Source organism: Mobula hypostoma, chromosome 7 (assembly GCF_963921235.1).
Source record: "Mobula hypostoma chromosome 7, sMobHyp1.1, whole genome shotgun sequence".
Taxonomy (NCBI): Eukaryota; Metazoa; Chordata; class Chondrichthyes; order Myliobatiformes; family Myliobatidae; genus Mobula; species Mobula hypostoma.
This window is the reverse complement of record NC_086103.1, coordinates 35738027-35750957: the sequence shown is the minus strand read 5'-3', so window position 1 is coordinate 35750957 and position 12931 is coordinate 35738027. Positions and strand designations below refer to the sequence as shown.

General features: G+C 37.0%; 1 protein-coding gene across 1 annotated transcript in view; it reads right to left on the bottom strand.

Moving 5' to 3' along the window:
• Positions 1 to 629: 629 nt before the first annotated feature.
• Positions 630 to 12931, bottom strand: part of LOC134349892 (uncharacterized) — a 45546-nt gene continuing 33244 nt past the window's right edge. Inside the window, exons 12-13 of the mRNA XM_063054856.1 lie at positions 11014 to 11140; positions 630 to 801 (exon numbers count right to left, since the gene is read on the bottom strand). Of these exons, the coding sequence (XP_062910926.1) occupies positions 776 to 801; positions 11014 to 11140 (153 nt within the window). The 3' untranslated portion in view covers positions 630 to 775. The remainder of the gene's footprint in view (positions 802 to 11013; positions 11141 to 12931) is intronic.

The window sequence follows — 12931 nt, the reverse complement described above, 5'->3', positions numbered from 1 at the left end:
TGGGCAGAAGGCAGCTGATTGGGGCTGCGAAAGAACATGGATCAGCCATGATGAAATGGTAGCCGGCTGGTGGCGTAGTGGCATCAGCGCCGGACTTTGGAGCGAAGGCTCCAGAGTGCAAATCCAGCCGGCTCCCTTGCACGCTTCCATGCTGGGTTGAGCGTCAAGCTAGCAACTCGGCCTTGTAAAAATAAGAAAGCCTGCTAAAAAAAACACCGACATGACAAGATCCCTATGATTCCACTTGGAGTTAAGGGCTTTCAATCATGATGAAATGGTGGAGCAGGCTTGATGGGCCAAATGGCTAAATTCTCCACCTATATCTATCTTATGGTCTTACAAGACTGAATCAAAATGAGAATAGATATATTAAAAATATAATTCTTGAAACAATCTTAAATTATGTTTCTCTGGCACCATTTTTCTGGATGGTAAACCACATTACATTTATAGTATTTAATTTCTATAATCCTCTGTAATTCTAACTTTCAACAAACTGAATCTAAACTCTTTGCCATAATAATACAATCTTCCAACAAATATAGATGCAACATTGGTTTTATTTTGCATGAATATGTTAAAGATTACAAATTCATTTACATAAATAAATATTTACTGGACATTTTTATTCCAAGCATAAATTAAGCAATTACTAGAAGTTTTTTTTCCCCCCATTCTCTGGTTAAATAAAGCTTTTACTGATGAATTAATTTAATAAAAAAATACGAATTTGACAAATACAGAAGAGCTTTTTCAAAATTTCGAACAAGCACGATCAAGTAGGTGAGGTAATAATAATGTCTGCAAGAGAAAAAAAACAAAGTAATTACAAAATAATCCAGCACATGAATAAAGTCAAAACGAAGTCACATTTCACCAGCATTACAAGCACAACTGTCTTAGCCTCAGGCTTGCTCTCCCAATCAAAAGATTTTGACTGATCTGGACATGGCTCCAACTCCATTTTCTCCCTGGTCTCACAACCATGTAATATTTCTTTATATTCCAGATGTATATCAGCAGAAACATGCTTAAGACTCAACATTCATAGATCTCTCTGGGAGAAAATTCCAAAGATTAACGATCCTTTAAGAAATTCCTAACAAACAAGAGGAAAAAAATACAGTATAGGTAAAACCATGCCTCATCATTCAATATTTACTAAGGGAAACATCCTTAGTCAATTAACCCTATCAAGCTCACTCAGAATCTATGTTGTAATGTGATCATAATATTCTTTGAGAGTTCAATTCTTCTTTATCTCAGGAGTTAATCTGTGAACCTTTTTCTGCTGCGAAGCCAATGCAAGCAGATCCCTCAGAATCGGATGTACTGAAACATATGTCCTGAAATAAGACCAAAATTGTTTGCAGTTGTTCAGATGTTGTCTAACCAAAGTCTTACATAATTGTAGCAAACCCTGTCATCTTTGTACACTTGTAATAAAGACCAGAATCTGCCTTTCTAAATGCTTAATGTAATTGCATACTAATACTGCATTTCCAGTTTGAAAACATATAGAGCCTTCTAAACACCATCATTTAGTGGATTCACACTTAAATACTGAAATCTTATTTTCCTTACTTTTTTCCACTCATTAATAATGAGATCGTGCTATTAAAGCCAACGAAGAAACAACATAATAAAATAGAAATTGTTAAAATAATTCAGGTTTATTAGTATCTTAAAAAAACAATTTCAGGTGTCTATCTTCAGTTAAACCAAAGTTCTGATATATTATCTATAGTTAGTCAGAACTTTAAGTTAGCTTGTCTTTTTCAGATGCTGTCAAATTGTTATATTTTTCATTAGTTTTTGTTTCTATTTAAAAATTCCTTTCACATTCTCTAACAGAATTAATTGAACAAGTGAGATATTTACATAAAGGTAATTTCTGCTTGAAGAAGCTTGTATTCTTTGGGTGGCAATCAAGTAAACCTAAACAAGGCTGAACAAGTATCTGAACAAGTATCTTGGTTATCCAAACATCCAATCATATAAAAACAAAATACCTTGCATGCTGGAAATAAACTAAAAATAGAATATTCTGGAAAAACTCAGCAGGAAAATATTTAGAGACAATATTTGAGATCCAATGACTTTTCATCAAAACTGGAAAAAAAATTAAAGAAAATAAAAGGTTAAGTAGCAGACAACAGTTGAAATTCTGGAGAGAAAAAGGGAAGGTCATTGTCAGGTTACATTAAGGTTCCTGATCAAATTTGTTCTGTTTCCTATGCTGCTACTCTTACTCTTTCCCCTTCTTTTAAATATAGAACATGAAAATCTACAGCATATTATAGGCCCTTTGACCCACACTGTTGTGCCAACCGTGTAACATACTCCAGAAGCTGCCTAGAATTTCCTTACTGCTATTTTTCTAAGCTCTTAAAAGACCCTATTGTATCTGCCTCTACCACTGTCGCTGGCAGTGCATTCCATACACATATCTGCATTAAAAAAATTACCTCTGACATCCCCCTTGTACCTACTTCCAAGCACTTTAAAATTATGCCCCCTTGTGTTAGCCACAATATGTTGTTTCTTTTCATTAAATTGGTCTCCATGTCCAATCCTCCCCCATTTTTCACACTTCCAAGTAATGCCACCATCAAACATCTCGTCTTCAGGCTCTGACCGTGCCATTTCCTGCAGGACACTTTTTCATCTCCATCATTACCCCAGTCCCCTTTCCACTTCGCCAGATACTCAGTTCTCCTCATTATCCACCACATACAAATTATTCACATATATTTACACATCCAGAAACCAATCATTGTATAAATACAGTATTCACTGTCAAGATCTCATGTCAAGTGGCTTCCTGCTGTGCGCTGAACTGAAGAGAACTTTTTATATTTACACAGCTGCGTCTTGCAATTTCAAAATTTGCCACTGCTTGTAAGATTCAATAGAAGGAGCTTGTTAACTAATAACATTTCCTTTTTGGTATTTAAGTATTTTAATATGTTCACTAATGACAGTGATGCTATTAGAAAACTGTAAGGCATATTTATATTTATTTGGAGGGGGTGTTATTGGGTACAACAAAAAAAAGCTTAAATGGTATCCAAGCAACACGCACAAAATGCTGGAGGAGCTCAGCAGGCAAGAAAGCATCTATGGAAAAAAAGTACAGTTGACGTTTCCGACCAAGACCCTTCGGCAGGACCAGAGGGAAAAAAAAATCCACATTTTTTGTTATCCGCAGTAAATCAGTGCCCCTTTACCTTGTGGTTTATGGTATCTACTGGTCATGATGCAGGCTTCTCTCTAATTGAGAAAACAACCCAGATTGGATGACTATTTTACCCAATACAATGCTGTCTGTGAAATGGGACTCCAAGCTTCCGATTATTCCATCTTAATTCTCCATTCCATTCCAATTTCGCCATTTACATTGTTCAATGAAGCTCAGAGTAATACAACATAGAAACAGCCCTCTAGCCCATTGAGTCATTGTTGACCAGTAAGCATCCATTTACATTAATCTTATTTTTATCCTCAATGCCTTTCCACCCATTCCCCCGGGTTCTATTCTTCATTTACACATTAGAAGAATTTCACAGTACCTAATTAACCAATCAACCTGCATATCTTTGAGACAGGAAGAAGCTGAAGCTGAAGCACCCAAGCTTTCATAAAAACAGAACAATACAGCCTAGGAGCAGGCCCTTTGGCCCAAACTAATTAAGCTAATAACACTTAATTATACCAATCACTTCTGCCTGCACATAGGTCGGTTTCCTGCATTCTCTGCATTTTTGCATGCTTGTCCAAGATCCTATAGCATACCTGCCTCCACGACTACTGGCAGTACATTTCAGTTATCCATCACTCCTACACATCCTTTGAATTTTGCTCTTCACCTAAATGCATGGCCCCTCTTATTAGACATTTCAACCCTGGAAAAAGTTATCAGCTCTCTAATCTATGAATTTCCAAGTCAAAGTAAATTTGTTTTCAAAGTGCATATTGCATATATTTCACTGTAGAGATTCATTTTCTTGCACGCATTTTCAGGAAAATAAAGTAACAAAATAAATTTATTAAAAAATATACATAAACGATGTCTAACACACAACCAATGTGCTAAAGACAAATTGTACAAATAAAAAAAATTATACTTGGAATGAATTGCAGAGCCCTTGAAAGTAAGTCTGCAGGTTATGAAATGAGTTGTAGGGCACTAATTGTCCCTGACTGCTCAACTATCATGTTCTTGAACAAGAAGGGATAACTTCATTCAACTTTACTCATCCCAACACTGAACTATTCCCACATCCAATGGATTCACTTTTAAGAACTATTGATCTCATGTTCTTGATATATCTTTTCCTTATTTATTAATTATTATTTTGGTTGTGTCCATTATCTTTTTTATATTTGCAGCTTGTCTTTTGCACTTTGGTTGTTTGCCTATGTTGTCTGCATTTGTCATTGATTCTACTGTTTCTTTGCATTTAATATGAATGCCCGCAAGTAAATGAATTTCAGGGTAGTATATGGTGATATACATTTGAATTTTTAACCTGGTGATGGGAACCCAAGGCTTCTATATCACCTGCTGATGAGAAGAGAGCCAGGCCTGGACGGTGGGTGTCTTTGATGAGGATGCTGTTTTCTTGTGACAGCACTCCATGGAAGTGTGCTCAATGATGGATCGGGCTGTATCTACCACTTTCTGTAGACTTTTCCATTCCTAGACTTTGATGTTTCCATACCAGGCAGTGATGCAATCAGTTCGGATACTCTCCACTGTGCATCTATAGATGTTTGTCAAGATTTCAGGTGACATGCCGAATTTATGCAAACTTCGAAGAAGGTAGAGATCCTGTTGTGCATTCTTAATGATAGCATTTATGTGCTGGTCCCAGGACAGATTCTCCGATATGATAATGCTGAGGAATTCAAAGTTACCCACCCTACCTACTTCCAACCCCTTAATGGGAAATGTCTCGAGGATTTCCAGTTTTTTCCTCCTGCAGTCAATAATCAGCTATTGGTTTTGTTGATGCTGAGTAAGAGGTTGTTGTTATGATATCATTTAAACAGATTTTCAATCTCCCTCCTGACAATTTGTCACTTCTTCTGATTCAGCAATCAGTGGTGTAATTAACAAACTTAAATATGACACAGGAGCTGTACCTAACCACACAGTCATAGGTATACAGCTTATAAACTTTTATCAGGTCTTCTTCACCCTCTGCCACTCCAGAGAAAACAACCCTATGTTGCCCAACCTTTCATTATAGCACATGTCCTCTCATCCATACAGCAACATGGTAAACCTTTTCTACACCTTCTCCAAAGCATCCACATCCCAACTATAATGAGGTGGCCAAAATTGATTGCAATACATGAGATGCAGCCTACCCAGAGTTTTATAAAGCCACAATATAATTTCATGACTCTGGAACTCAATGCAGGAGACACTCCACACTGACAGATCCTGGGTGGCTGCTGCAGTTAGGCAGTATCTTTACCAACTAAACCACTGTGCCAAAAGACCGAAGCACATCACCCATACCTTCTGACCAACCATGCTGCAACCTTATGAACTCAAGAATTCAACAATTTTAGAAAATGAGTAATTCCCACATTTCTACTTTTATTTCAAATTTCTTCCATTGGTAGTATTTTTGCTTTTTTCATTCAGATTTCTTCTAGACCAGCGCAATATTTCTTGACCCAGTACTTCTCTTTTGCACTTTTCATTGTCATCCCTTCAGTCATTCAATCTCAATCCTGATCTATTTGCAGATTTTCCTTTTGTTTCTTTTTTCATCATTTAATTGTATCTTAAAACTTGTTTCTCTCTCAATTTATACTAAGCAACCTGAAATATTGAATCAACTAGATGATTTGCTGGATATGTTTTTGTGGTTCAGAAAACAATGAATTCTAATCCCAATAGATTAAAAAGTACATAAGAGTAGGGACCTCCAAAAGACTTTTTCATAACCTGAATGTTATTATTTAAGCATTTTATACAATCAGAAACATAAGAACAGAAACAAGTCTTTCAGCCCACCATACCAGCCATCTAGTACCCATCTATACTAATCCCATTTATCAGGTATTGGTCCATAAACTTCCATGCATTTGCAACTCAAGCACTTATCGAGAAACATATTAAACACAAGAGTATCTGCAAACACCGTCCATTCAGGCAGGCAGCGTATTCCAAATTCCAACTACTCTGGGTTAAAGCACACTTCCCCTCTAAACCTGTTATCCCTTACCTAAAACCTATGCTTTCAAGATTTAGACACCTCTGCTATGGAAAACCATTTTCAATCATTTTTACTATCTATGCTCCCATATAATATTACCTATCTCAAGCAGGTTACCCCTCAATCTCCACTGCTAATGGAGATGAAAAAAAACTCAGCCTGTCAAGTCATTCCCTATAACTGAAGTGGTCCAGCCCAGGCAATATCCAGAATTATTTTCCTCTGCACGCTTTCCTTCATGTTCTTTCTTTAGGCTGGGACAGTACCTCAGCTGTAGCCTAATCAATTTCTGTAAAGTTGCCTCAGAATGTCTTTGTTCTTATATTTAATGTCTTGTCCAGAAAAAGGCAGATATTCTTCACATTTTATTTAGCTGCATTGCCATCTTGATGGATACTTGGATTTGTACACCAAGATCTCTCGATTTCCAAATAATTCCTTGAGTCCTATCATTCACTGTTTCTGTCCTAGTCATATTTGTCCTCCCCAAATGCATCACTTCACATTTATTAAAATTTCACATTATTTTTTAAAACTGATTAATGTCATCCTAAGACAATACTCTTCACTATCACGAGCAAGTCAACAACAACACTACCAACATGGAGTCATGAAGATTTGTAACAATAAGGTTATTAACATTGCTGCCTATAGCAACTGCACTGCCCTGTTGTTATTTAATCAAATAATTCACCCCCCCCATGATGTCATTTTGTTTATTTTTGATTAATCCCTGTCTTTCCAAGTGCCAGTTAATCCAATCTCTTATTTCTTTTAATACTCGAGTTATTTCACCATCTCTACTTCTCAAAACCCAGTACTTTCACCATTATCTCCAATCATGGCCAGCATTTGTCTTTCATTCAATCATTCTGTGAAACCGATTACATTAGAGGTGCAAGTTACTAATAGGGTATTCTTAAAATATAAAGGAAAAAATTTAGGGATTACCACCTATACACTTTAAAAACCAGCTTTTAAGTTAATACAATTACTGTGACAAATACTTCAGAATTTTGCAAAGTTCTTAACTTACTTTTATAAAATGGCTTATAACCGAACCATCCTAGAACCCCAGGCTTAGTCTTTGTAATTTCATCAATATGTGCCCCTTCATGCTATTCCCTGCAGCAATTCTTTCCAAGCCTTTACCATTCCATCTCACATCTTATTCATTTCTGGCACTCACCCTTACTACCTCACTTGAATGTGCCCAATTCCTCTTCTTCCTTAAAATCTATAAATTTCCTTTCCTTTCACCTTTCTCTATTCAATTTCTCCCACTAAGTTTCATTTCAAATATTAACATACATACACACACACACTTACTTCACCAGGTCCTATGTAGCCATACTATGCCAAAATGCTTTAAATCTGCCTTCATCACAACATACTATGGGCAATTTAAAATAGAAAAAAAAATCAGTACAACTCGGTGAACAGTACTAGAGAAAGAAAAAGGCAGAGAACATTTCCTTTGCACGTATATGTTTTGGGAGAAGATTTACCAGCATGTAACACATTTAATTAAGACAAAACATAATGAGGCATTGAAATTCTTCTAGAATGATTTCAAAACTTCCCATGTTCCAGATAAGATCTCTGGAGACCACAAGAATACTGAAGCTGGCCACAGGCACCTATCTGTGTCATTATGATATCCACTGGTAACTAACGGTGCATGTTCTGTGTCATCCTTCTGCCTCTCCAAGGAAATCCATCCCAAAGTATTTCCCTAACTGATTCGGAAGTCACCAACCACTTCCCATCTTCTGGCACTTTGCCATGAACATCTGTCTTTCCATCTTTTCTTTCCACACCATTCACAAACCCAGTCTTCCAGATCTCCAATTTAGAGTGCTACACTCACTGTTCACATAAATGATCTGCTTTACACAGAAGAACCCAAAAACAAACTTTGTAATTGATTTGTGGAGTACCTGCATTCAGTTTGCAGGAGTGACCCTGTATTATTATTTGCCAGCCACTTTAATCTTCCTACCAATTTTCATTCCAGTCAATCTGTGGCCTCCTGCACATTCAACAGGAACATTACATCATGCAAGTAATGGCATGACTTCATTTAGAATATCTCATTTTAGTCAAAGATATACACTGAATTTAAAAAATGGTGTGGTATGTGCAGAATGAAGTCTGAGGTGGTTACACATAAGAATGGAATTTGGGAATCAAGTAAGTATGTTTTGTTGGATTAAGACAGCTAAATAAGCATTTTTCTTTCATTTAAGGAACAAGTTTCAACATTCATTTTTTTCAGGTCAGCAGTTTTAAAATAAATTCTTCACAATGGGCTGAGGAAGTATGGATGTATGGGGTACAGGGTAAAGTGGGAAGTCACACTAAACAGAGCGAGTATGTAGAGAGTAAAATAGACAGGAAACAGGATTGACCACTGCACATCAGCTCACAGAAACCTTTTTTTAAACCCCCATAGAGGGCTATCAGATTTTTTCTTTGTGAATACAATTTACTAGGGACTTATATTAATTTATAAAATTTACACGTCTCACTTAATTCACACATTTCATTATTCTAATAGTAAGATACACCTTGTTTTATTTAGAATCATTTATAAAGCTTATGTGTGAATCTTTTGTTCCAGTTTGTGTTGTTAAGTAATTGATGATGTCTTAAACTATAATGGACAAATGTAACCTGGAATAGGGTGAGCGCTGACAAATGGAACCTAATTAAATTTACCAATGGATAGGACCTATCCAGAAACACAAAACAGATGCAAGTGGATGCAATTTCTAACTACATATCCAAGTAAAAAAAAACTTTTGCATAATGAGAAGAAATTAGACAGAAAACACAAAAGGAAATGATTTATAGTCTTAGAAAAACACATCCCGCACAACCTCTCATGCTCCCAGAACACATCTTACAGAATCAGGAATGCTCATCAACTCTTTTACTTTCTGAGGCTGAAGGGGGCCGGACTATGCACAATGCTGCTCGCATGCTTCTACAGATGCACAATGCAGAGCATCCTAACAAGCTGCATCACTGCTTGTTATGGAAATTGCCCTGTATGGACTGAAAGGCTCCATGAGTAGTCAAAACTGTTCAATGCATCACCGGTATCAGCCTATCTGCCAAAGACATACTGTATATACAGAAGCATGCCAGAAAAGGTCCAGTAACATCATGAAGGATCCCCACCTCAGCCTCCTCATGGATTGTTTGTCAGATTCAGATTAGGGAGGAAGCTACATCACATCCACGCCAGGACTACCAGAATCAAAAGCAGGTACTTTCCCCAAGCAGTAAGACTGATGAACATCTTCACCTACTAACCCACCTCTCTGCAACCACAACTAACATTTTCTGCCAGTATCACCTTTTGTACAGACACTCCTATGCCTGGTGTCACTTTATGGACATACAGTACAATCAATCTAACTTGTGTAGTTATATTTATTGTATTTCATTCTCTAGTACACTTATGTCCTGGAAATGACAATAAACAATCATGAACCTTTAAGCAATCATTGCCTTCAAGAAAAAATATTGACCTGAAACAAACTGATATAACCTCCACAGATGGTGGATCTGCTGGTATTAGACCTGCTATATACATTTTCATAATTTTCTATTAATATTTCAAATTTCCAGCAATTCCAGTATTCTGGCTTATTTAAGTACATACTCAAACTACAGAAAGACAGCAGATGCTAGAATCTAAAGCAAATACAAGGATACTGGTAACCTCTGTGGAGAGAAACAGTTCTGACGCAGGATCTTGAAATGTTTAACTCTTTCATTTTCTCCGCCAAAATGTTGCATGACCTGCGTAGTTCCATTATTGATTTTTATTTATAAATTGGTAATCAACTCAAAAGAATGTTTTGTATATTTCAAGAGTTAGCTAGGTGTTCTTCTGTGATAAACAAATAGATATAATTAACGCAAAATAACTTTGTATCATACTTATCAGTATTAGTTACACTTATTGTTATTTATTTGAAGATACAGCACGGTAAAAGATCCTTCCAGTCCAACAAGCCCATCTCACCTAATTATACCCATGTCACCAATTAACCTACTAATCCGTATGTCTTTGAATAATGGAAACCCTTTAAGTTACGAGGAGAATGTACAAACTCCTCACAGACAGCAGAGGAATTGAACTTAGGTCATTGGCACAGTAACAGCATTACATTAACCATGGCACTACCGTGACATTATTTTCAACTATTAAAGTAAGATTTACGGAAGAAAGTGTAGTCCAGTGATGCAATTACTGCTTACCCAGTTATTCCTTTAATATCAAGTAAGGCAGAACATACGCAAGTAATGAGTGCAATACCTAGTTCTTGCCTTAGTATCAAGCAAGGAAAGGCATATTCAAGTATTTCAGCTTGATGCACAAATGTGATTCATGATAGCAATGACACGGCCATCTAGGGAAGGGGTTCCCAACCTGGGGTCCACTGACTCCTCAGTTAATGATAGTGACCCACAGCATTAAAAAGGTTGGGAACCCTTGATCTAGGGTTTAAAATTATCCAAAGTTTACGTATATAAACAGGTTGCAACATTATTTCATATTCTAAAATAGTTGATTAAATACTTTGAACCATTTACCACTGTGAGAAACCAGTACAATTATTTGAGGCGTGCTATTAGCTTCATATTCATATGAGTAGGCTCATCTCAAATGATGCTGCTGCAACTTTTTTTAAAAAAATAAAGACATGCAGCTCTGGATGAAATACAGGCATAATGAAACAGGAGATTTTGGGTAACTTACCAAGAGGCACATTTTCAAAAGTTGTGCAAGATTGGAACTGCTCATACTGCCATACTTTAGCTGGTTGGTAACACACAGGAGCTAGAATAATGCTGCAGATTGGCATTTCATCTTGGTGTTTCTGCTTCTAGCAAGAGAAAAAATAATTTTCTTTTAAATCGACCAGATTCTAGTTTCACAGTTGTTTTACACCAAATGATTATGTTCACAATCAAGATTCTGTTACGTGTTGCATACATATTTTATTAACTGTGTAAATTCTGAAAACATTCTAACTAAGATTTTTATTTTACTAGTTTATCCATCCATCCTTTAGAAGTGAGGTTGTTCACCCTAGCTTGCTCAGGTTCAATTTCGGAATACCAATGATTTCAAAACAGCAATAGTGCCTGAAAGTATTTCTTCATACAAATATCATTAACACATGAAAGGAACTTTAGTCTGTTTTTAAGCTTAGCTGAGTAAGAAATGATCTGACCACGTAAAAATGCTTTAAATGTATCCAAGTCAAATGTATCCAGCCAAGTCAATGGACTATTGATACACAAGAACAATCAGTTTGATAGACACTCCAGCCACCTTAATTAAAGAAAGCAATGTGCTACCTGGTTTGTTGGAGCCACAACTTAATTACAAAGATAAGAACATCCGTCAGATTTATGCTTTAATTAAGAAAGGAATGTCCTGTCTAATTTCCAGCAGGTACTGACTTCTTGTCAAAATCAAAAGGTGTGAAAAGACAGACGATATCTTATGTGGATCTGGGTGAACTTTAACCCTCATCTTGCTCCAAAGAAAACAGCTGAGACATAATTATTCAAACACACTGCAGTCACAGACATAGTCAGTACTTAACCCATTGTTTACAGGAATCTGAGAATCCCCCATTCCCTTAACTTTATCACACACAGTCTGCTCTGTCATTCCATCATGGTTGATGTCTATCCCTCAACCCCATTCTCCTGATTTGATAATCAAAGCAGTTAGAGAAATGTTAAGAGTCTAAAATAGATCATGTGAAGTATACTTTATTGTCGCCAAACAATTGATACTAGAACGTACAATCATCACAGCGATATTTGATCCTGCGCTTCCCGCTCCCTGGATTACAAATCGATAGTAAATATTAAAAATTTAAATTATAAATCATAAATAGAAAATAGAAAAATGGAAAGTAAGGTAGTGCAAAAAAATTGAGAGGCAGGTCCGGATATTTGGAGGGTATGGCCCCCAGATCCGGGTCAGGATCCGTTCAGCAGTCTTATCACAGTTGGAAAGAAGCTGTTCCCAAATCTGGCCATACAAGTCTTCAAGCTCCTGAGCCTTCTCCCGGAGGGAAGAGGGACAAAAAGTGTGTTGGCTGGGTGGGTCGAGTCCTTGATTATCCTGGCAGCACTGCTCTGACAGCGTGCAGTGTAAAGTGAGTCCAAGGACGGAAGATTGGTTTGTGTGATGTGCTGCGCCATCTTCTGCAGCTTCTTTCGGTCTTGGACAGGACAACTTCCATACCAGGTTGTGATGCACCCTAAAAGAATGCTTTCTATGGTGTATTTATAAAACTTAGTGAGGGTTTTAGGGGACAGGCCAAATTTCTTTAGTTTTCTCAGGAAGTAAAGGCGCTGGTGGGCCTTCTTGGCAGTGGACTCTGCTTGGTTGGACCAAGTCAGGTCATTTGTGATATTGACCGCGAGGAACTTAAAGCTTTTGACCTGTTCCACTTGCGCACCACTGATGTAAATTGGGTCGTGCAGTCCACTACTCCTTCTGAAGTCAACAACCAATTCCTTTGTCTTGCTGATGTTGAGGGATAGGTTATTGTCTACGCACCATGCCACCAGGTTCTTAATTTCCCCTCTGTACTCAAACTCATCATTACCCGAGATATGGCCTACAATTGTGTCATCAGCAAACTTATATA